At 38.1% G+C, this 26,480-nt stretch overlaps 1 protein-coding gene across 1 annotated transcript in view; it reads right to left on the reverse strand.

The window, feature by feature from the left end:
- The window catches only part of COL19A1 (collagen type XIX alpha 1 chain), a 332,279-nt gene that overhangs the window by 61,104 nt on the left and 244,695 nt on the right, over nt 1–26,480 (reverse strand). The window contains exons 18-27 of the mRNA XM_072965486.1: nt 16,272–16,316; nt 13,196–13,258; nt 7,536–7,571; nt 6,573–6,608; nt 6,424–6,477; nt 5,698–5,751; nt 2,781–2,834; nt 1,997–2,086; nt 1,022–1,066; nt 839–916 (exon numbers count right to left, since the gene is read on the reverse strand). Coding sequence (XP_072821587.1) covers nt 839–916; nt 1,022–1,066; nt 1,997–2,086; nt 2,781–2,834; nt 5,698–5,751; nt 6,424–6,477; nt 6,573–6,608; nt 7,536–7,571; nt 13,196–13,258; nt 16,272–16,316 — 555 coding nt within the window. The remainder of the gene's footprint in view (nt 1–838; nt 917–1,021; nt 1,067–1,996; nt 2,087–2,780; nt 2,835–5,697; nt 5,752–6,423; nt 6,478–6,572; nt 6,609–7,535; nt 7,572–13,195; nt 13,259–16,271; nt 16,317–26,480) is intronic.

The following is a 26,480-nucleotide window of genomic DNA, read 5'->3' on the forward strand; positions in this document are numbered from 1 at the left end:
TTGCTCCAATCTCCTTCACTCCCCTCATCATTTCCTGATTTACTGTTTTACTTTGTTTAATCTCCCATCTCCAGTGGTCTTTATGTTCTTGCCCTGGAAAATCAAACACCAGTCACACAAAATATAAATATGCATTATGACGCCTTGTTTACTTCTCATGGTAATTCCATTTCAAGGCCAATTCCCAAATTAATGGTATCAGAGTAACCATTTATTTCTACTTTTCTTGTCCCAAAATCTTCTATGTTTTCTCATAGTAATTAAAAAGTTTTATCTCTTGTTGCTATTTAGTCCGCAAGAATGCATATAATAGCCATTACTATCATTATTATCCTTATAGCTAAAACACATTTTAAAAACTGCCCATTATTTGTCTTAACTATCAAAAACAGATTCCATTCTCTCTTCTCTAAGATATCACATAGAGATTTTTGATATCATCTCATTTATACATCCTCCATTCACTTTAAAATTAATTTTTCATTTTACTCTATTTACAAACAGTAATATATAATCACCTAAAACTAGGCATTCTCATAATCTTACAAACATGCATTTGTACTTTTTAACATAGAGAATGGAGGAATAGAGGGTTAAATCACTTCTAATTCAAAATCAGTGTCTGTGTGATTAGCATCTGTAAGTCAATAAACAGTGGGTACCCTCTGTGCCTAGGATGTAACCACAATGCCCATTAATTCTTGCCCTTTGACTGGTGTTCATTTTGTATTTCCTCCTCTGACTATTTCACTCTTTTTTCCTTGTTGAACTTTATCACCGGATTTTATTTCACAATCGGGTCAACAGAGTTTCAAAAGCTTGATTGAATTTCACTTACCGTCCGGCCAGGAATTCCAACCCCTGGTGGGCCTTTGTCACCTGGGGAACCGTGGACACCTGGCAGTCCTCTTTCCCCCTGTGCAATGAGATGCTTCTGTCAGTGCGAGGCTCCGGGGACGTGAATTTTCCAGTTACATTTTGTTAATTATTAATTCTTTAAAAATTATCTTTGGTATTTTACCTTTGGCCCTCGTGGACCAGGTGCTCCAGGATTTCCATCTAATCCCTAGAAGAAAAAGAAGAAAAAAAAATGAGGTGAATACACTTTTTTTTTTTTTAAAAAGTTTAAATACGTCTCAGAAGTCATAACTCAAAAATGTTTCATTGCTTTTCATTTTTGAATAAAACTTTTTCTGTGAAATAATAAGGAACAGGGAATACAAATTTCACTAGGTTATAGATTTTTGTATGGTCACTTAAAAATACAAGAAGTTTTCATCTTTAAAATGAAGCATCTGATGTTGAGAACTATTTATTATTATTAATATAAAGGTCAAAGGGGATGAGAAAAAAAGGCATATGAAACAGACCTATGAGTTATGGGTTAGGTCTTCCATAGGTTTTCTATGTCCTGGGATTAGCCCAGGCCACAAGGACGTTTTCTATAGACGATCACCTGTGGCTGTATGGGCAGAGCCTCTGGAAGGGAAATTTCAGGCAGTTCTTCTGTTTTATGCTATTGCCCAAAGAAAGTTTATGGTTTAAACTAGCATACCTTATTAAGCATCATAGATTCCTAAAGAATCCATGTAGAAGATTCAGGGAGGCCTATGAATCTTCCAAAATTGTACGTAAAATGGTGCATGTTAGTGCATTTTCTTCAGAAGAGAGCCCTTTGCTTGCATCAAATTTCCAAAGAGATTAGCTTTCTGATCTAAAGAATAAGATGGGGGGGGATGCATATAGCTCAGTGGTAGTGTGTGTTTAGCATGCACAAGATCCTGGGTTCAATCCCCAATACCTCCATTAAAAATTAATAAATAAACCTAATTACCCCCCATACACAAAAAGCCATCAAAAACTAAAGAATAAGAGGAATACTTATTTTTCTGCAGATCTCCACTTATTCCTATACCTGTGATCTGAAACTGGGAACATACAAATGGTAATTAATCAACTTTCTAAGGAAATATTTAGCAAAAAGGCTGGTACTTACTGGTTCCCCAGGCAGGCTTTTTCCTGAAGGACCAGCATCACCTTTTGGACCTGGAAGTCCAGGAGGGCCTATGATCCCACCTGGATCTCCCTGAGGAAACAAGATAAGATTCTCACTTCATTACAAGGTTCACAGTGGGAGGTGTGGAGGCAGTGGGTTCTATTGTTTTAAGTTGTCATCATAGCAATACTTCATTCTCTCATTCATGCATTCACTCGTTCCACAATACATACTAAGTGTCCAATCCATGCTGGATACTGTTCTAATTATTATAAGTGCACCTAGATCTTGGCTGAGCTAGGTTACAGTAAGTTTATAGTCTCGTGAAACATATGTGTATAAATACTTGCACAAAAGGACAAATTCATAGAGTTCTTTAGATAACCTTTATATTTTCTCTAAGTTATTTCTAAGTAATGGCTCAATATTAATATACTATTTCCATGTAGACATAAAGAAATAGGTCCTGAGAGATTGAGACTCCTTGGGTCTATACCTGAGTTGTTAGCTGAGCATGAAACAGACTTTTTGAGTCCTGAGATCTTCATCTCTAAGGTAGTTTATTTTGTCACACTGTGTTTCAGTGCCAGAACTGGGCTCCCATAGTGTAAAACTCCAGAGATGCCATTCATGCCAAAGTTTACTTGAATATCTATCCCTGCACTGGCAGGGATATCCTGTAGCCTTATCCTATCTTCTTACTTCCCCAATGTCCTTATGACCCTCTGTCTCTTCCTCCTACTCAGTGATGTAATATACAAAGTGAGTGAAATGGGAGCTATACCTTTTCTCCTTTAGTGCCTTGTTTTCCTGGGATACCGTGTTCTCCTGGCAATCCCTAGAAAATTCAGAATTAATGAGAGAGAGCAATTAGAACATTGCTTAATGTAATAACATTTCTATCTGTGAATCTTTGTCAGTAGAACAGAATTTTAATTTAAATTCTGTTTAATTTAAATTTAAATTTTAAATTTCTAGAAACATACAACTTTCTTGAATCAGGACAAAACAGAAAATCTGAACAGAGCAATCACTAGTAGTAAAATTAAATTTGTGATAAAAAAAATACAGCAAACAAAAGTCTAGGACTGGATGAATTCACAGGGGAATTTAACCAGACATATAAAGAAGAGCTAATACTAATCGTTCTCAAACTATTTCAAAAAATTGAAGTGGAGGGAATGCTCCTAAATTCATTCTGTGAGGTCGCCATTACTATGATACACAAACCAGACAAAGACACTACAAAAAAAAAATTACTGGCCAATATCTCTGATGAATCTGGATGTAAAAATTCTCAAAAAATATTAGCAAACTGAATTCAACAGTACATAAAAGGGATCATACATCATGATCAAGTGAGATTTATTCTAGCAATGCAAGGATGGTTTAATATCTGCAAATCAATCAATGTGATACATATTTACAAATGGAAAGATAAAAATCACATGATCATCTCAACAGACACAGAAAAAGCATTTGACAAAACTCAACATCCATTCATGATAAATGCTTATCTAAGAGTATAAAAGGAATATATCTCAACATAATAAACATCATTTATGACAAACCCAAAGCTAACATCATACTCAATGGTGAAAAGCTGAAAGCATTTCCTTTAAGATCAGGAAGAAGACAAGGATGTCCACTCTTGCCCCTTCTATTCAACATAGCGTTGGAAGCTATAGCCAAAACAATCAGACAAGAAAAAGAAAAAGAAAAAAAAAATCCAAATTGGAAGGGAAGAAGCAAAACTGTCACTATTTGCAGATGACATAATACTATACATAGAAAACTCTATAAAGTTTCCACCAAAAAACTATAAGAACTAACACGTGAATTCATTAAAGTTGCAGGATATGAGATTCATATACAGAAATTTGTTGTTTTTCCATACACTAACAACAAACTATCAGAAAGAGAAAGCAAAAAAAAAAAAAAAAAAGGAAAACAATCCTGTTTAAAATCAAATCAAAAAGAATAAAATACCTAGGAATAAACATAACCAAGGAGGGGAAAGACCTGTACTCTAAAAACTATAAAACACTGATGAAGAAAACTGAAGAAAACATAAAGAAAGGGAAAGATAACCTATGGAATGGTAGAAAATATTTGCAAATGATATGACCAATAAGGGGTTAATATAAAAATATATAAACAGTTTGTACAACTCAATATTAAAAAAAAACCCAATTTCAAAAAATGAGCAGAAGACCTGAATAGACATTTTTCCAAAGAGGACACACAGATGTCCAACAGTCACATGAAAAATGCTTAGTATGGCTAATCATCAGGGAAATGCAAATCAAAACTCCAATGAGATATCACCTCATACCTGTCAGAATGGCTACCATCAACAATTCCACAAATAACAAATGTTGGTGAGGGTGTGGAGAAAAGGGAACCCTAGTACACTATTGATGGGAATGTAGATTGGTGCAGCCACTGTGGAAAACATTATGGAGGTTCCTCAAAAAACTAAAATTAGAACTACTGTATGATCCAGCAATTCCACTCCTGGGTATGTATCCAAAGTGTTCCTGATAGCATTATCTATAATTACAAAGATATGGAAGCAACCTAAGTGTCCACCAACAGAGTGAATAGATAAAGAAGTGGTATATATACACAAGGGAATACTACTCAGCCATAAAAAGAATGAAATGTGCCATTTGCAACAATGTGGATGGGACCTAGAGGATATTGTGCTTTATGAAATAAGTCAGACAGAAAAAGACAAATATACTGTATGTTATCACTTATATATAGAATCTAAAAAATAAAACAAATGAATAAATATACAAATACAGAAACAGACTTACAGATCTAGAGAGCAAACTAGTGTTTATGGGTGGGTAGAGGGAAGGGGAGAGAGACAAGATGGGGTAGAGGATTAAGAGTTACAAACTACTGTGTATAAAATTATGAAGCATGAAGGATACATGGTATAACACAGGGAATATAGCCATTATTTTGTAGTAACTTTAAATGGAATATACTCTATAAAAATACTGAATCACTATTTTCGTACAACTGAAATTGATATAGTATTATAAATCAACTATACTTCAATACCTCAATATAAAAAGGAAAAAGTGCATTTAAAGGGTGCGAGGGTGTGTGTGTCTGTCTCTGTGTGTATGTGAGAGAGGCAGAACTGTGAGCCTACTAAAGCTAGGTTATAATGCAACCTGAGGACCTTTTTACAACAGCATTATATAAGTATTTTCAGCTAAAAGACTTGCCCTTTTTGGTAAATGTTGCAAGAAAACAACTGAAGCTCTGGAAGTGTTTTTCTTGGATGCAGAATTGAACCACAAGCCATGTGTAATGATGTGTCATAGAAATGCTTGCTTTCTGCCATGGTTTTCTTTGTTCCTTTGGAGGTTTACCAATTTCCTCTACTGTTGATACACCACTGACTAGTGTGTCCAAAATGATAATTTAGTGAACTTGAGTTCCAAAGATTGATTTTTTGGGATAATAATATTCAAAAGGACCTCCCATGAATATATGAAGACACTAGACTTCTCAATATCCCCTGACCTTAGGTGTGATCAGTTTTAGTGGTGGAGATGACCCATGACTTTGGAAAATGTAGAACAACTCAGTCACATGAAGAGATATTGACATTCTTTAAAACATGCTTAGTCTCAGTTTAGTTTCCAAGTATCAAAGACTCACGCATCTACTATACATACAATATTTCCTGGTGGTCCTCTGGGTCCCATAGGGCCTGCAGGTCCTTGCTGACCCTATAATAGAAGACGATATGGACTTTAACTTTGCTGAAAAGTGGATTGCACCTGAATATATGTAAAACATGATGCGACCTTTATCTAGAGAAAGATCAAGTTTTCCCCCATCCAGCTTCCTCTGTATAACACCGAAATGTGCTTTGGGCTTACAAAGATAGTTTCAAGATGTTGTCATTTAAATGGGTCTGTTCTCCCCAGCAGGTGAGGCCTGGACAACTTGCTTTACCCACTGGGGAGGACACAACACATTACTCTCTTGCATGCCTCCTGGTCTTCTGTGGGACACTCCTGTGGAATCCCACATGGGCAATTCAAACATTTCTGGGCTGCATAATTTTGGCTTAGAAATGGAATCCTGAATCCTGTTCTCTTCAGGAATTCAGTGCAGATGTAGGGCACACTGTTTTCTTTTAAAGCTTTGCGAGTTACTATCATGAATATGTTCTGAAAAAGAATGTAAAAATCTCATTGTGATCCAAAAGGCATAATTACCATGTGTGTAATCAATGCAGCCAATGGGGAGGGAGGGCATCACCATGGAAACATGATAAGGCCTCTGAGAACATTTGTGATGAAGACAAGTGGTCCATAAGAGTTCCTTGTTTTACATAAGAGATGGCTGTAACTTCAAGATAATTTCCTCATTTGTCTCTCTTGTTTCTTACATACCTTTAGTCCTGGGCTTCCTATTGTACCGGGGGGACCGGGATCTCCAGGCTCTCCCTACACACATGGGTGGGAAGCAAAGTGAAATGGTGACTTTAATTTTCACAATCTCATCAGGTTGGAGATGCGAGTGAAGGGTGTCAGGAGATTACCTTTATTCCCTGTGATCCTGTTAGCCCAGGTTCTCCCTGTAAATGAAATAAATAATCACCTTATACGTAATGCTTAAATTCAGATGAGAAGAGCATCTCTAATACCAGAATTCATCTACATTTCCACTGGCTGACATACAACAAAAGGGGAAATTACGGAAGACACGGTGAAGTCAACGATGGTTCATTCTAAAACGTGGTTTAAAATACTTATTGCTAATAAATAAACAACTTCTTATTTTTCTTTCTGCTTTCTAACAGTTTCTTCCCAGTGTCACTTTTGACACTGGTATCATCATGGTCCATTAGCAATCACTGCATTTTCTGCTGATACTGTGATGACTTGCCACCAGCTAATCCTGTATCTCAGAGAACTAAAACTTCAGAGGCAGGTTGAAAAGAAAGAGTAGAATTCAAGCTGATGTGTCATGGAGATTCTACTATCAGGTAGAACATTTAATATTTAATGAAACAAAACATAGAAAATGTTAAGGTTATGAAAAAGAGGACAATGTTGGCTACAGTGAGCTGGATTTTCTTATTTTCCATGACTTATCACTGATCCACTTGATAAAATCATCCTGTTTGATACATCCAAATATTGCATCATTAACAGGATCTTTAGAAAAAAATCTGTATCTTATATGTTAATTTTGTATTTTAAATATCCTAAGTGTATATCTTTCATCACATTCATGTCCAATCACAAATAGTAACGGGTTAAAGAACATATCCACTGCCCAAAACAAGTGTTAAAGTGTCATCACATGATAAAATGTAACAAGGCTTACAATTTCTCATTTATCAAAATAAAAGAGTCAAAATTCACCAAAGAAAAAGTAAAAATGCTCAGGGAGCTTATTTGATCAAATTTATTAGACTGTAAAGTAAACATACTAGAAATCAGAAAGAACGAAATCAATCAAGTAGAAAACCCAAGATAGTGATAACACTTCCACTTACTCTGTCTCCCTTTTCACCTTTGGTAAAGGGTTCCCCCTGGGAAAATGGGTAGAAAACAGAATCAATTATAAACGCTTTTAGAAATAATCTCTCCAAAACTGGAGGAGGATCAATCCTGCAGGCCAAACTCAGGCCTCCATTGCAAATGTGCCTCTGACATGATCTAGAATGTCACACAGTCTGCCTGTGCAGCTTAGAAGGAGTGTATGAAAATTAATTTAAAAACTCTTTCATTTTCCCATATGAACAGTAAGTTAATCGTCCTAATGTTATTTTGAGGATCCGGAGTGGTTAACAAGTTGGAATGCTGTCCAAGGCCAAAGCTTCCTCTTGCACAGTTTACAAAGAAGATAGTCTCACACACACACACGTTCAACCAGAGGCAGAATGAATGGGAAGATGCCGGAGTGATCAATGGAAAAGCAGGCGTTTAAATTCTTCCAGTTACTTAAGCTGATGCTTAAACATACAGTTAGAGTTTAAATTAGTGTTTCCAAATACAAAATCATCATTTTTGAAATACTTTACTAATTTTCATTTTTACTTTAATGAAAATGACTTGAAGGGGTTAATTACTGGGTGAATAACCGTACAAGTCTGTGGAACTGATATTATTCATGTTGGGTTTGGGTATGAAGGTTCTGGGGAGACAGAAGGCATTGAAGGTATGCAATTTATTAAACAACGCTCTCCCCACTGTCACTGTGTTACCAACACCACAACGCAGCCATTACAGAGAGAGAGAGAGAGGGTGAGAGAGAGAGAGAGAAAGTTTCCCTGAATAGCTTCTGTTCTTGAAGTTACATGATGTGATGTCATTTCACTTTCACATCATTGCTATGAGGGAGAATTTGTCCCATTAAGAGGGAGGTGGAAAGAGAAATTGGGAGTTTGGGATTTGCAGATACACACTACTCTACATAAAATAGGTAAACCACAAGGTCTTACTGTAGAGCACAGGGAAATATATTCAATACTTTTTAATGACCTATAATGAAAAATAATATAAAAAGGAGTATATACTTATGTATAACTGAATCACTATGCAGTATACCAGAAGTTAACACAATGTCGTAAATCAACTATATTTCAATAAAGAAAAAAAAGAATGAGGAAAGAGACTCAGAAAGGTTCTGACCGACTGAGTTATTTCCCCTAAAAGAGCATTCACCCACTGTAGTTTCCCTTGTTCATCTTGTCTACAAATCTGTGAATGTGAAGATATAAATCATCTTCACTATCATAGCACCTCTGGTGTACATTGTTGATGCCCAATAAAATTTTTATTAGATTAGGGAATTTGAAGTTACACCGATGTAACAATAATAGCTGACATCCATTGAATGCTTACAACGTGTGAAGCGCTGTTCTAACCTCTTTACACACATTAACACAGTTTACCTCTTGGGTCATTGGGGTAGGGACTAGCAGTATACCCATTTACAGAGGAGGAAACTGAGGCCCAGAGAAGTTAAGTCATTTCCCCAAGGTCACATAACCAGTAAGAGGCTGTTGAGGGTTTAAACTCAGGCAGCCTGACTTCAGTCCCAGGCCTTGCTTGCTCAGTCTGTTTGATTTTATTTGCAATTTAATTGATTTCTTATTTGACTGGAGTGACTTGATGGTAAGATGGAAGTCATAAATTTTTAAAAATTTTCTTTTGCATAAGAAAGTCAAGGGAAATTGTGAGAACCATTATATTGTATAGTTCTACTCTCAAAGGTCCTCTTAGAGGGAGAGGGTGTAGCTCAGTGGTAGAGCATGTGCATGTAGAGGTCCTGGGTTCAATCCCCAGTCCCTCCGTTAAGATAAGTAAATAAACAATAAACCCAATTACCTCCCTCTGTAGCTCCCCCTACAAAAGAACTTGACCATCAGGTCACCATCGGGAAATAAGTGGTTACTGAGCAAGCCTTGGTGCTTTTCCTCGTGTCCTGTGACCTAGGGGCTCTGGGGTTCCCTGTCTTCTCCCCAAGGTTCCCCAGCTCCCCGCAGGTACCTGGGACCATGCAGCTAGTTCTGACAATGAAATGTACGCAGAAGTGACACGTGGCACTTGCAGGCTGAGGCAGTGAGGACCCCATTCGCGGTTCTCCAGTCCCACCCTCCTCCCAGTGGTGGCTGAGAAGGTTTCACATATCAGTCGATGCAGCTATGCGGTGGTGATCAGCCCGGTGACCACTTACTGAGGGTTGCATGGAGCAGAACACCCACTCCTCCCATCCATGCTGGGCGCGCAGCATGAGCAGGAGAAAGCCTTTCTTGGGTTGAGCCATAGAAGTTTCAGGGTGAATATGTTACTCAGCATAGCCCACTTATTCTCACTAATACGGCCCAACACGATTAAACCTCTTATTAATGGAGAATTTCTATATATTAGCTTAACACTTTACTTATATTCTTGTTTTTCAGTCTTAAGTGTAAAAATCAATTTGATTTTTAGCATAGGAGTTGACATTAATGAGGTATGAGCAATGGGCCATGCTGTTTTTGTAATTGCTTCGTTTCTGATTATATTCACATTGTTATCTCAACATCACATATTGTCTCAATATGTCATTACTTATTGACAGCCTCTGTCAAGCCACATTGACTAAAATAACTGCATATAAAAGAAAAAAAAAGTCTAAACTGGTAACCTCATATTTTGACCTCATTCCAATGGCTACTATCTGGGGCGAGTCATTTACATTTGAGAGCCTTTTCTCCCCTTATCTGTAAAATCTGAGGGTTCAACCAGATGATCTCTAAAGAATATTCTAGCTCTAATATCTTACTATCTGGTCATGTTCTAAATGTCCTGTAACGGGGGACAGGCTGCCATTTTATTTTTTAATTTTTATCTGGAGACACTGGGGATTGAACCCAGGACCTCATGCACGCTAAGCACACACTCTACCACTGAGCTAGACCCACCCCATCCCTGGCTGTTCTTTTAAAGTACTCTTTAGGCTCAGAATTCAGATTTGGAGGAAGACTATTCTGATGAGGACTTTCTCTTATTATGCAAAGTGAAGTCCAGACCCTGTTCTGGAACTGAAAGTTTGAAATCACAAAGAGCTACAAATGCTTTGCCCATAATGTAAAATTTGTGTTTTTTATGTGAGGGTGGGGAGAAAGGCAGGCAAAGATGTATAAAGGAGGCAGGATATTAAAGGATTAAGAGGGAACTGACAAATAGGAGAGTTAAGAGGAAAAGAGGTTTGTTTCTCTGGGGTAAGACAGATGGAGGTGAAGGTGGTCTCAGTGGGGTAGGTGTTGGTGGCAGGACAGAGAGCCAGAGACAGTCCCTCAGGGACTGTGAAATCCTCCAGCCCTTGCTGCTCAAAGCCTGGTCCAGAGACTCACCACAGAAGGATGACCCGGGAGCATTGAGAAATACAGCCACTCAGGCCCCATCCAGACCTGCTGATCTAAAACTTGAATTTCTAAAGCATCTCCAGGCGATTCAAGTACACACTCCCTATGAGAAGTGCTGCTCTAAACCACAGAAAGCTTCTCTCTTCTGCTCTCCACGTCCTTGCTATTCCAGGGGAATTTTAGTTACATCCTGCTGCCTGGTCCCGAGGAAATTAAGAGAAGGCGTGTGTCAGTATTCCAGCTTGGAGGGGAGACAGCGGGGACCTCGAGGGGCAGGTAAGGGGTGGGAAGAGGTGGCCGTAAATGTGGAGTATCGGGGGTGAGCTGGCAGATGGACTGGGCAGTAGCCAGCAGGCTGGATTTGTGGGGCAGATGACATTGCCCAGACACACTTGGCAATCCTCAGTTGCAGAACCCCAGTAAAGACTGTGACTGGCTTGGACTGAATCTGGACAGCAAGCATCACTCCTGGCATGGCAGAGCTTTGGAGCACTTGGTGATGCCACTGATTCTAAAGCTGCCTGAAAAATTACTGTCATGGCCAAAGATGCTTAACATTTAAAGCTGAAGCATGGGGAACCTTCGGCTCTGTAACATTAGATTCTTTTCATATGGTTCCCGTTTGGCATGCGGGCATCTGAGTGACCGCTTCCTCCATTATCCCTGGTCAACCAATAACCTTTGTGCACCCCGGCAAGAAAAGAGGTTAAAGTAAATTTTAAAAAAGTATTACATTTTTAAAAACAAAGTATGTCTGATAATTGTGGTTTCTTGAGGGCTACTGTGGGGTTTTCTGTGTTTTTTAATTTTTTTTTAAAGCAACATAACAAAAAGTGATTTTTCTAACTAGGATTCATGTAATTGCTTTAGGTAGTCCTAGTTGAATATAAATTATACTATCTTCTTGTGCTTTTATTTTTTCCCCACCAAAAGGACTAAATTTTGAAAGGAACTGGTCTCAGTAATACTGAAAAGTGGTTTGAGAAGTCACTTTGATCTTATAAAAACTAAGAATAACTTCAGAGAGTATGCTGAGAGCAGTTGTTTGAGCAAATAGATAAACATATCTAATTTTCTGGATAAAGTAGCTCCAGTCCTTTTTTCCAGATTATTTTCCATTTATAGGTTATTATAAAATATTGAGTATTATTTCTTGTGTTATATAGTAAGTCTTTGTTGCTTATCTATTTTATGCATAGTAGTTTGTAACTGTTAATCCCATACTCCTGATTCCTCTCCCTCCTTTCTTCCCCTTTGGCAGCCATAAGTTTGTTTTCCACGTCTGTGAGTCAATTTCTGTTTTGTAAATAGATTCATTTCCATCATTTTTTTAGATTCCGCATATAAGTGATGTATAATATTCGTCTTTTTCTGTTGACTTACTTCACTTACTATGATAATCTCTAGGTCTGTCCATTCAGCCTCAGTCTTTTCTTCTTCCTATTTTATTTTATTTTTTTAATTTTATTTTTTACTGAAGTGTAGTTGATTTACAATGTTAGTTTCAGGTGTACAGTGAAGAGATTCAGTTATACATGTATATTTTTTCAGATGCTTTTCCATTATAGAAATTGAATATAGTTCCCTTTCCTATACAGTAGGTCCTTGTTGTTTATCTATTTTGTATACAGTAAGGTATATCTGTTAATCTCAAACTCCCAATTTATCCCTCTCCATTTTTTACTCAGCCACAGAAAAGAATGAAATAATGCCATTTGCAGCAACATGGATGGAACTAGAGATTATCATGCTAAGTGATGTAAGTTAGACAAAGACAAATATCATATGATATCACTTATTTGTGGAATCTAAAAAAAAGACAAATTTTATTTACAAACCAGAAAAAGACTCATGGACATAGAAAGAACACTATGGTTCCCAAAGGGAAAAGGGGGGGAAGCTCTAGTCTTTTGATATATTTATTTTATTATTCACTTTAGCTATAATGTTTAGTTATAGCAGAGCAGCTTAGTGATTTTAAATCCTGAGTTCTAGAATCAGTCTATCTAGATGTGATTCATGGTTTCAACACTCATTAGCTGTGTGACCTTGGGGAAGTTACTTAACCTCTCTGTGCCTCAATTTCCTCATCTGAAGAATGAGAGTGGCAATTTTTTAAAAATAAGCGAAGTGAATTAATACATGTAAAAAAACATAGTACATGCTCGAATATCTGATCTATTTATTGCTTTCTACGGTAGGGGCAACCAAGGTGCATGGAATTGAGGCTGATTAAGAAAAACATTTAAAATTTTGTCTTTTGGATAGTCTTCCTCTGCCCTCAAAGCTAAAATACTTACAGATTCTCCTTTTTCACCTTTAGGGCCAATGGATCCTGGAAATCCTGGTGGTCCAGTTTCACCCTTTCAAGAAAAAGCAGAAGATTTTGCATGAGGCCAGATGGGTTCCTCTGTGACTGCCAAGGTCACAGCGGCTGCCTGTGCCCCTTCTCACTGTGGGATTTTCCTCTTATCCTTCAAGAGGCAATGGAAAGTTCTGAATCCAGTTAGACTCTCTGTATCATGATGCATTTGCCAACACTCCACAACGCCTTAAGGTCTTTTAGAAGTCCACAAGATTCATTCTGACATTTAAATTAATGTGAAACCAAAGTTAATTATTTTTCAAAGGAAGAACATTTAGAGGAACAAAAATGATCATTTTGCTTCTGTGGCAGCAATTTTCTTTTCTTTGGTGATCTTAAAGACATAGATGATTGAACTGACACAATAATCCAGACTCATTTCATTTCTGACAGTTCTTTCTTTTTTTAGGTGGGGAGAAGTGGAGGAATAGGGAGTCATAGGAAGAAAAACAAGTCTCTTTGCTGTTCCCAGGATTTAGGCAGCACTTAAATGATTGGCTGTGGACAAAGAAGGCATTCTTGTCGATGTGACAGCAGCGCCTTGGAAACATCTAAGAGATTCTGGTCAAAATTACACATTAAAAGCCAACAGTGTTCCTTGGTGTTCCTTCCTATATCTTAGTGTTCTTGATTCAGGATGTGGTGGCTAGTCTCAGAGGGGTTGGTGTGTAGATTCTACTGCTGTCTGTGTCTGTTCTGGGGATTCGTAGGAAGGCTAGGTTCCCAACGGTAGGCTGGTTCTGTGACTCTGTTCTGCCAGCCAGTGATGTATGATATGGCAGTAAGTCGTGTATATGTTGAAATTGGACTTCTGGTTAAATGTTTTAATCTACAGAATAAATTGAGTCCCTTCTTTGGCAAAATTATGGTGGGAGATGCAAAGATGATCAAGACTGGGTGCTAAGGATGGTCACAACTATGAAAACTGAAAAGAGATAAATGAGACCTCTTGAGAAGACAGTTTGGAGTGGACGAACAGGAAGGAACAAATCATTAGTGAAGGCTTAGTATGTGTCAGTCTTGTGCTTTGGGGAAGTTCACCTCGTCTCATTTGATTTTAAGCCCACCATCAACTCTGTGCGAATATGACTACACTCATCTTACAAATGAAACTGAAGCTCAGAGAAGTGAAGTGTCTTTCACAAGGACACACAGCTGTAAATGGCATGATCAACTTTTGGCCGCAAAGCCAGGGCTCTTTCCACCACTCGATTATTCTCAACCCTGGTGGCCTGCTAGAATCATCTAAAGCTCTTTTAAAATAATAGCTATGAAGACCCCACCCCGGATCAATCAGAAACATGAGCTCTGCCCCACATCAGAGTCCCTTGAGATGGGGCTTGAGCACTGGCACTTTCTAAAAGCCCTCGGGTGGTGCTAATACATAGCTAGGGTTCAGAACCACTAGGTCTACCCCAGTGGAAGTGGAGATCTGTGAGAGCAGTTTGAAGGAGCTTTAAAACAGAGGTGATCTTACTCTCCTTTGTACATTTGTATCAGGCAGTGCATCAAGTTCCCTGTATACTCTTCTAGCTTATTTCTTTGGCTGGGAAGAGGGAACAGTTATGCCATTGGCTTTTTCTAATTCCACTTAAGATTCTGAAGCCATTAAAAAAGATTTTGAGCAGTCGAAAAGGTCCTTCGAGTTTGAAATACACCTGTCTAACAGAATCAAATTTCTCATCATTGAGGTCTTAAGAATTCCTGAGTAACATATGTTTCCTAATGAACATAGCGGAACAGAAGCCAGCTGTTTTGTTTCAAGAAATGAATCATCATTTAAATACTTTAAAAGTGCCACAACCCTCTGTGCTCAGCTGTCTGAAGTGACAAGCACTGTGGCTTTTTTTTTCACCTCCTTAGTCTGCGTGGGTCCGGCAGTAATTGCTTAAAATGTAATGGGTTCGTTACGGTGGTGTAGGAATTCTGGAAGCTATCTGGTTACAGGAAATAATGCTAATGTTCTAGCAGTACAACCCGAGACACATAAATGACATTACTGCTGTGTAATCAATTCGGGGGGATGTCCTTTTAAGAATGTCAAGGTTTTGTTTATTTCACTTTTTTTTCTTGCAGCAAATTTCAATTTCAATGGTCAATCTATAAGAAGACCCTACTTTCTGTTAAGACTATCTTTGAGCTTTCTTTTTTTTTTTTTTCCTGGTGACGGATGTATGATCTTGTGAACAGATCAGCTGCACTGATTTACGAGGCACAGAAGTCATATTTTCTTGGACTCATGTCAAAATACTCTGCCCTCAATCAAAAGGGTTTTTACAGGGCGAATGAAAGAGGGTAGCACTCCCAGGCCACGTTCCCTCAGAGTATTTTCAAATCTACTCATCTCTGTCCATGGGGTTAAGGTGCATTGTGTTTTTCTCAAGAGTGGCGCATGCACGCTGAAGCCAAGGGCATCACAATTTCAGGATCGAACAGGAGTGAAACATCTTTCTGAGTGGGCAAGTGAGCCTGTCATCTTCACAGCTAATGTAATTAAACCTGTGAATGATGACCATGATAAGGCCATGGAAGTTCATGGAAGTTCACCAAAATTTTAATTTTAAGCTGTTTGGAAACAATTATTTGGTTAAACCACAATTGTTCCATTCTAAAACCCCACCCACAAATGCTCCAGTGGCAGCTTAAGTTTGTACACTTAAGAAGACACAAAAATAGAGCCCGAGGCATTTTGTCGAAAAGACCTTCAGATTGTATTTGCCACCTGGATGGATTCATGCAGCATCTAACTGGAAACTGAAATGTGTGATCTAATTCCCTTGATCTGCTACAGCACCTTTCCCTTGATGTGTTCCCTTCCTTGTAGTCAGCTACTCAGGGGTCTTCACTTGGAAGCTGATTTCCGTCCTGCCTGTGGTCGGGAGGCAGGGAGGCCGGTGCCCACCACAGGCTGGACGTGGAGTCCCACATGGCGGCAAAACTGCCCTGACACGTGAGTGTGTGAGTTGGTGTAGAACCCCAGATGGTTTCCCTCACTTTGAAAATTTCATTACCTTCTCTCCTTTTGGGCCACCAGCTTCATGCTCACCAAGGTTTCCCTAATATAAAACAAATAAAAAAAAAAGAGAGAAAATCCATTTTTAAAAATACTTTCCATTCCATTCCTACTTTAAATGTACAAAGAGTCAGGTAATAGCACTGTCACATCATTTTTTGGAAACCCTTTCAATTACTTTTGCCCTTCTCATGTTCTGTTAAATGTTCCTGAAAAACACTAACTTTAGAGACCCTACCTTTCCTCCCAGGAGATGACTCTGGAGAAATATCACAAAATTAGCAACACTCCAAATTAATGCCTGGCAGCCTCACCTGGACCCCAGTCACCACATATATGTTCTAGTGTTAGTAAGGACATCTCTGTTGGTCAGTATAATGGACGCGCATTGATTGACCTCGTGGCTGCACCTGCCACAGTCCTGACTTGTATTATATGGCCCTCTCCTGGTTGCCTCCTGTCTCTCTGACCTCTCCTCCTTGTCCATCACCTAACTGGAGAAGGTCGGGCTTCCTCAGGACTCTCTCCAGGCTCCCTCTCTGTGACTCAACATTTCCTCCCACACACTCTTATCTCCTCTCAGGCTCCGGCGTCATCCACACAGAGACAGACACATTTGTAAACCCTGCCCACATCTTCTTTCTGGGTTTTGACCCACATATTTATTTTTCCACTTGATGTATTCACTTGTAAATTCTAGAAGAGATTTAAATTCAATACATTCAAAGCTGAATTAAAAAGTACAACAAATACAAGAATATATGAGTGAGAAATATAAGAGAATTACATCACGTTGTTAACACTTGTTAATTCAGAAGTCGGAGAATGATCAGTGACATCTTTCTAATGTAAACCTGCAGTTAAATCTGACTTATTAAAATGAGTGGTCATTTCACTTTCCAATTAAAAAAAAATCTGAATTCATCCTCTCCCATCCATAGAACTCTTTCTTCTTCAGTCTGGGTGTCACTGTTAACACAGCCCTCCTCTTTTCCTCAAGTATGATGTCACCAGTCTGGTCACCTCTGTACCCCCAAATCTCTTCTCTTCACTCTACCTGCCTTCAATGGGAAAGCCACCATCATGTCTTACCAGGATTATTGCAATGGCTCCCTAACTGATCCCCTATAATCCACCCCCATTCTCCCCACATACACGTTCTCTGTATAATGTCAGACAGTGATCTTTAAAAGATGTTCTGATCTCCTTCCTTCAAAGCCTTAACAAAGTCATATAAAGATCTTCTTGCAGTCCACGATGACCTGGAATTGAATGGCCACCCATACCCAGTGAAGCTCCTAACATCTAGGAAGGACTCAATAAATACTTGTTGTATAAACAAGCCAATAATTCGAATTTACGTGTTTTTTTCCTATTGAAGTTCTTTTTTAATTAAAAATACATGTGTGGTTCGAAAAAATTAAAAGCACAGAAATATTTAAACAACCAACATTCACGGAGTCTCCCATTCAGATCACTGTGGCTATGGTTTAACCTTTTAAATGTACTTTTCATGGTACTCATGCAGCTCCAATGAAAAATAAGTAGTTTATAACTGCATTTTTATTGGTCTTGTGACAGATATTCTCTCATTTTTCCTACTTAACTTTGATCCACAATGCCTAAATTGAAAATAAAAATCATAGTCTCAAGATCCTGGGCTATAAATTATTAAAAGGACATATTTGAAAATGAAGTTTGACACTCCAAGACGCGTACGCAAAGAATCGGCAGTTACAAAATGGTAAGTTGTTTGAATGCCAGCTGCAGAGAGACGTAACAATTTTAGGAATTTCCTGAAATTACTAACCATTTGGGCCTGGTGCCAATCACTGTGCACAGCCTGTCAGAGCCTCTCTCTCCCTGGTTGTGCTTATGCACACGCAGTGGTCTGGGATATAATTTGTCTGGAGGTGGTCTTTGGGTTGGGAGGCCCCATGCTCTTGGCTTGCAGAGCAGAAAAGCACTCAAAGTACATTTGGTGAGAGAGCATCTCACAGTGTAGACCTTGGTTCAGGTCCTCCTCCCCATCTGACCCCGCAGCAATCAAAAGGGCATCAGAGATGCTGTGGCTGGGATGAAGAAATGCCTCTGTAGCACCAGCTCATGTTATTCCATCCATATTCTCTATCGTTCTAAAATTATGATTTTTCTGGAGGCTTTCATATCCAGAGAAACAATGGGTCACTTACTGCCTAGCAGAGCACCATGTGTTTGCTTCACTCAGTTGCTAAGTCAGGAAATCCATCTAATCAAAGACCCTCAGTGGCCTCTGCAGGTGTTCTCCATTCTTGGGCTAACAATACTTAAGGCAGAGGCAAACTTGAACTTCAGTAGCATTTATTTGTTGACATGTGAGATTTTCCTCTCCTGCTTTCTCCCAGCTAATTGTACAAGACGATTACTTGGCTCTACAGAAATAATAAGAGACACACACCTTGTGTTTCTGGTGCCTGCGGTTCTGCCTCAGATGCAATTCTAATTTTACTGGGTCACTTTGTACCTTGCTGCCATGTTATTTGAATGGATTCTTACAACCTTTTGAATAACTATAATAGTTGTGCAGTTTTGAATGTGCTTGTTTGAAAGTTTCTGTGGTAAAATGGTGAGGGTTGTTGTGTGGGGGTGCTACTCATCCTGCACATTTCAGGAGTCCTGGGGAGATGAAGACGGCAGAGTAGGAGGATTCTGAGCTCACCTCAGCCCCATGAGTGCATCAATACTACACCTGCCTGTGAAGCAATTCTCACGGAAAATCAAGTAGAGACTGACAGAAAGACTTACATAATCAAGACTGTAAGAAAGATCTACACAAAATCAGGTAGGGAGGGAAGAGAAGTGATCAGGTGTGGACCTGTGTCCATATAGAAGGGGACCAGAAGAGGAGGGGGGATTACACAGCCTCAGAGATCCTCCCTGAGGAGTGGGTGGGTTTGAACCACATTTTGGGCACCCCAGCCTTGGCTTCTCATATCAGGAGGATGATTCCCCTTAGCTGGTTTGAGGCTGGTTTGTCAGTGGCACTGACAGTGGGGCTATAAGAAACCTAGCGTCTGCTTGTGAAGAGCACGCACATGCTTCCTTACTCCTGAAACAATGTGGAGAAAGCAGATGAAAACTACCCAGGACTCTGACTTGTCTCCTGAGGCCATGTCAGCGTGTGCCCCAGCTCATGCCGTGCACCTGGTCCAGGTCTGCTTGTTCCACTTGCTCTGTAGTGCAGTTGCACACCAGTACAAGGACTGCCACAGCCAGGGTGGGTGCACAGTTGTAGGGGGTGGAATGGGCTTACACATGGCACAGCATCTGAATGGGGGATGGTGGTTATTGCTGGCACTTAAGGAGGCAGCCAAATGGGAGCTTTCCAGAGCTCTGATGGTGCTGGGGCCACCGCAGCCTATGCCCTGACCCACTGAACACCCACTATAGCCCCTCTTGCTCCAGCACTGCTCCCATCTTGGGCAAGGGTACTGGTACTGGGAGGAGGGAGAGTACACACTTAGATGGAATGAAGCCAGCTCTGACTTGACCCCCAGGGCTTCTGCTCCAGCAGCTTGGAATCTGCCCCAGTCCCCAGTGGGGCACTAATGACCACTGAGCAGAGGACAAGCCTCAGCTCACACCTGGCTCTGGCTCTAGCCTTTACATCTCCAGCTCCCTTCCTACCAAGGTGACAGCTGCCAGCACACCTAGGAGGAAGACATGACCTGTGCTTACTTCAGATTCAGCTCTCCCATCAAAGCCACAGCACACACAAACTGTGTAGGGATGATCCCACACAAATACACCCCTTCAAGACTGGGACTGGTAACTATTTCACCCAGTTTCATAAAGGTAGAGAAAGTTAGCAAAATGAGAAGACAGAGGAATTTGATTCAAATGAAACAAAAGAAACTCCCTGAAGAAAAAAAAAACAGAAATAATTTATCAGATAAAGAGTTCAAAGCACTAGTAATAAGAATGATAGCTGAATTAGAGAAAAGAATAGATAAACACACTGAGAATTTCAATAATAAACTAGAAAATATAAAAAAACCAGTCAGAACTGAAGAATATAACAACTAAAATGAGAAACACTAGAAGGATAAACAGTAGACTAGGTTTTCATTGACACATAAAAGATACAGAAGATAGAATAATGAAAATCACCCAATCAGAACAAAAAGAAAAATAAATTTAAAAAGTTAGAGCAGTTTAAGTAACCTCAGAGACAACATCAAGTGTACAAACATTCACATTATGGGGTCCCAGGAAGAGAATAGAGAGTGGGGTTGAAAATGTATTTGATGAAACTGTGGCAGGAAACTTCCAAAATCTGAAGAAGTAAAAGATTTCCAGGTACAGGAAGCACAGAGGGTCCCAAACAGGATGTACACAAACAGACCCACACCAAGACATATAATTAAAATGGCAAAAGTTGAAGATAAAGAGAGAATTCTAATGGCAGCAAGAGGAAAACAAAGAGTCATATACAAGGGAACCCCCATAAGTCTGTCAACTGATTTTTCTACAGAAACTTTGTAGGCCAAAAGGGAATGGCATGAGGTATTTAAAGTGCTGAAAGGGAAAGAAACTACAACCTAGAATAATCTACCCAGGGGTTATAATTTAGAATTCAAGGAGAGATAAAGAACTTGTCTGACAAGAAAAAACTAAAAGAGTTCATTAATATTAAACTTATCCTAAAAGAAATGTTAAAGGGTCTTCTCCAAGTGGAAAAGAAAAGGTTATGATAAGAAGTAAGAATCTATAGGAGGGGAAAAATCCAACTAGTAAAGGGAAATAGATAGTAATGGCTGTGACTCAATTACTTAAATAAGCTAGTACAAGATTAAAAGAAAAAAGTTGTAAAGTTGACTATAGTAATGAAGAGATAAATATAAAGATGTAGACTATGATATCAAAAACACAAAATGTGGGGGAGGGGAATAAAAATGTAGATTTTTTAGCATGTGTTTGAACTTAAATGATTACCAGTTTAAACAAAGCAGAAATAGTGATAGGTCAATGTATATGAACCCCATAGTAATCAGAAATGAAAAACCTACAGTAGATACACAAAAACTAGACAGAAAGTAACACATGCATATCACTAAAGAAAATCATCAAATACAAGGGAAGAAACTAAAAGAAGAAAACAAAAGAGAAGAATTTCAAAAACAACCAGAACAAGTAACAAAATGACAGTAAATACACACCTGTCAATAATCACTTTAAATGTCAATGAACTAAATGATCTAATGAGAAGAAATATGGTGGCTGATTGGATAAAAAAGAAAAAAACAAAAACCAAGACCTATGTATATGATGCTTACAAAAGACTCACTTCAGAGCTGAGGACAGATACAGGCTGAAAAAAAAAGGCGGATGGAAAAAGATATTTCACGCAAAGAAAAAAATGGAGATAGCAATAAATACAAAGGAAAGCGGTCATAGCAATACTCATATCAAACAAAATAGACTTTAAAACAATGTCTATAATGAAAAACAAAGAAGGGCATTATCTAATGATAAAGAGATAATTGCAAGAAGAGGATACTGTACTTGATAACATACATGCATCAAATACAGAAGCATCTAAGTATATGATGCAAATATTAGCAAATATAAAGGGAGAAATTGACAATAATACAATAAACTAGAGGACTTTAACATCCCACTTACAGCAATAGATAGATCATCCAGACAAAAAATCAATAAGGAAACAGTAGTCTTAAGTGACACGTTAAACTAGTTGTACTTAATAGATATCCACAAGACATTTCATCCGAAATCAGCAAAATACACATTCTTTTCAAGCGTTCTTCAGGATAGACAACATAATCGACCACAAAACAAGTCTCAACGAATTTAAGGGGATAGAAATTACACCAATTATTATTTCCAACCACAGTCATATGAAACTAGAAATTAATTACAGGAAGAAAAAATGGGAAAAACATGAATACATGGAGACTAAATATGCTACTAAAAAACCAATGGGTCAATGCAGAAATGGAAGAGGAAATCAGAAAATTCTTCAAGATAAATGAAAATAAAAACACAACTTTCCAAACTCCATGGGATGTAGCAGAAGTTGCACCAAGAAAGTTTACAGTAGTACAGGCCCACCTCAAGAAACAAGAAAAACCTTAAATAAACAACCTAACCTATCATCTAAAGGAATCAGAAAAAAAGGACAGTTGGAAGGAAATGATAAAGATCAGAGAGGAAATAGAGACCAAAAAACAATAGAAAAGATCAATAAATGCAAGAGTTGGTTTTTTGAAACTATAAACAAAATTGGTAATCTTCTTTGAGGCTCATCAGGAAAAAAAAAAAAAAAGAGAGAACCCAAATAAATCAAATAAGGAATGAAAGAGGAGAAATAACAACCAATCACAGAGATAAAAAATCATAAGTTAATATTACAAACAGTTAAAGGCCAATAAACCAGAGAACCTAGAAGAAATGGATAAATTTCTAGAAACACAATCTTCCAGGACCGAATCAGGAATAAATAAATAATCTGAATAGATCAATCACTAGTAGTGAAATTGAATTTATAATAAAAACACAGAAAACAAAGGTCCAGGACCAGATGAATTCATAGGGAAATTTTACCAAACATATAAAGAAGAGCTAATACATATCCTTCTCAAACTATTCCAGAAAAATTGAAGTGGAGGGAATGCTCCCAAATTAATTCTACAACACCCATTACTCTGATGCCAAAACCAGATAAAGACACTACAAAAAAGAAAATATCTCTGCAAAATATGGATTCAAAAATCCTCAACAAAATATTAGCAAATTAAATTCAACAATATATAAAAGGGATGCAGGGATGGTGCAGTATCCACAAATCAATCAATATGATACACCACATTAACAAAAGGAGGGGTAAAAATCACATGAGCATCTCAATAGACATGGAAAATGCATCTGACAAAATTCAACTTACATTCATTACAAGAACTCTTATCAAAGTTGCGGTAGAGGGAACATACATCAACATAATAAACACCATTTATGACATACCCACAGCTGACATTATATTCAATAGTGAAAAGCTGAAAGTCTTTTCTCCAAAATCAGGAAGAAGACAAGGATGCCCACTCTTGCCACTTCTATTTAACATTGTATAGGAAGTCCTAGACACAGCAATCAGACAAGAAAAACAAAACAAAACAAAGCAAAAGGCATCCAAATTGGAAGAAAGGCACTAAAACTGTCACCATTTGCAAGTAACTTGATACTATATATAGAAAACCTTAAAGTCTCCACCAAAAAACTATTAGAACCAATAAATGAATTCAATACAGTTGCAGGATACAAGATTAATACATAAAAATCCATTGCTTTTCTATATACTAACAATGAACTATGAGAAAGAGAAAACAAGAAAAAGATCTCATTTAAAATCAAATAAAAAAGAATAAAATACCTAGGAATAAACTTAACCAAAGGGGTGAAAGATCTATATTCTGAAAACTGTAAGACAATTATTAAGGAAATTGAAGAAGATACAGAAAAGAAAAAAAATAAAGATATCTCATATATTCATGGATTGGAAGAATTAATACTGTTAAAATGTTCATAATACCCAAAGCAATCTACAGATTTAATGCAATCTCTATCAAAATATCCATGACATTTTTCACAGAACTTGAACAGATAATCCTAAAATTTATATGGAACCATAAAAGACTCTGAAGAGCCAAAGTCATTTTAAGAAAGAAGAATAAAGCTGGAACTACTACACTCTCTGACTCTAGACTATGTTAAAAAGCTACAGAAACAAAAACCATATGGTACAGCACAAAAACAGACACATAGATCAATGGAACAGTATAGAAAGCCCAGAATAAACCCACACACCTATGGCCAATTAATCTACGACTAGGGAGGCAAGAATATACAATGGAGAAAAGATAGTATCTTCAATAAGTGTTGCTGGGAAAAAAGGATGGCCACATGTAAAAAAATGGAATTAGAGCATTTTCTCACACTATATACAAAAATAAACTAAAAGTGGATTAAAGACCTAAATATAAGACCTGAAATCATAAAACTCCTGGAAGAAAACATAGGCAGACATGACATAAGTCATGGCAGTATTTTTTTGGATCTGTCTCCTAAGGCAAAGGAAACAACAGCAAAAATAAACAAATTGACCTAATTAAATGTAAAAGCTTTGGTACAGCAAAAGAAACCATGGCCAAAATGAAAAGATAACCTATGGAATGGGAGAAAACATTTGCAAATGATTTGACTAATAAAGGATTAATATCTAAAATATCTAAACAGCTGATACAACTCAATATCAACAAAACAAACAACCCAATTGAAATTGGGCAGAAGACCTGAATAGATATTTTCCCAAAGAAGACATACAGATAGCCAACAGTTGCATGAAAAGATTCTCAACATTGTAATCACAAGACAAATGGAAATTGAAACCGTGAGAATGGCTATGTAAAAAAGTCTACAAATAACAAATGTTGGCGAGGTTGTAGAGCAACAGAAAGGGGAACACTTGCACACTGTTGGTGGGAATATAAATTGGTGCAGCCATGGTGGAAAATTCTTAAAAACTAAAAAATAGAACTACTGTTGATCTAACAATTCTACTCCTTGGTATAGATCTGAAACAAACAATCAAACACACTTATTCAAAAAGATACCTGCACCTCAATATTCCTAGCAGCATTATTTACAATAGCCAAGATATAGACACAACCTAAGTGTCCATCAACAAAAGATTAGACAAAGAAGGTGTAGTATATATATACAGTGGAATATAACTCAGCCATAAAAATTATGAAATTCTGACATTTGCAACAACATGGATGGACTTAGATGAAATTATGCTTAGTGAAATAAATTGGACAGAGAAAGACACATACTGTATGTTATCATTTATATGTGGAATCTAAAAAATAAGATGAATAAATATAACAAAATAGAAACAGACTCACAGATACAGAGAACAAAGTAGTGTTTACCAGTGGGGAGAGGGTTTGTGGGAGGGGCAAGATAGGGGTAGGGGATCAAGTACAAACTATTGCATATAAAACAAATAAGCAACAAAGATTTATTGTACAGCACAGGAAATATAACCAATATTTTATCATAATTTTCAATGGAGTATAATTTATAAAAGTTTTGAATCACTATGTTGTACACCTGAAACTAATATAATAATGTAAATTACCTGTTCTTCAATTAAAAATTTTTTAAAAATTAAAAAATAATTCTTGGATATGAGAACACGTCCTCTGTCTCTTGTGGGCAATAGCTGATGGAACTTTGGAAACTGTAGCTGGGCAAGTGGGAAGACACAAGCTATTTCAGGCTCCCCGAAAAGGGTATTCTTTGGAAAAAAGGGAACGTCCACACATGTACAGGCTGAACCATAAGAGATGGCCATTTCTGTGGGCTCCTAAGGGCCACGTATCAGCAATTTCTTATGACTCAATCTAATAAACAGACCACCTCACAGGACAAAGGGTCATTAAAAATCCCCCAGCTTAGTCCTTGGGGGACTTATTCAATGCTAAGCATGAGGGAGGGACATAAAGTTAAAATAAAAACATGTTATCTATTATTCACTGTATTGTGTCCACTACCCCCATTCATATGTTGAAGTCCTAACCCGTAGGACTTCCGCATGTGACCTCTTTTAGAAATAATTCCTTACAGAAGTAATTCTTTAAGATGAGATCATACTGGAGTAGACTGGACCCCTAATTCCAAATGACTGTGTCCTTATAAAAAGGAACTTTGGACACAGAGACATGTATGTGCACAGGGATGACACCATGTGAAGATGGGAGTCTTGCTGTCACAAGCCAAGGAGCTACCAGAACCTGGGAGCAAGCCCTGGAACCCATCCCTCTTGCACCTACAGAGACAGTGTGACCCTGCCAACACCTTCATCTTGAACGTGCAGCCTCTGCAAGTGTGAGACAGCACATTTCCAACATGTAAGCCGCTGTGCTTACGATGCTTTGTCAGAGTAGCCCTAGCGAGTCAAAATATGACATGTGGCCTAGGAGAGCTGTGCCCACATGGAGAGAAGCCCTAAGGGCGTCTCTAAGTCCACCTTCTCAGTTACTCGCAGGAACACAGTTCACCAGCTCCGGTGGTGGCCCACAAGGGGCGGTGCAGACCCAGGGGAGTTTCAGCATTCTCTGTAATCATGCTAAAATCCAAAAATCCATAT

This window comes from Vicugna pacos, chromosome 8 (assembly GCF_048564905.1).
Source record: "Vicugna pacos chromosome 8, VicPac4, whole genome shotgun sequence".
Lineage (NCBI taxonomy): Eukaryota > Metazoa > Chordata > Mammalia > Artiodactyla > Camelidae > Vicugna > Vicugna pacos.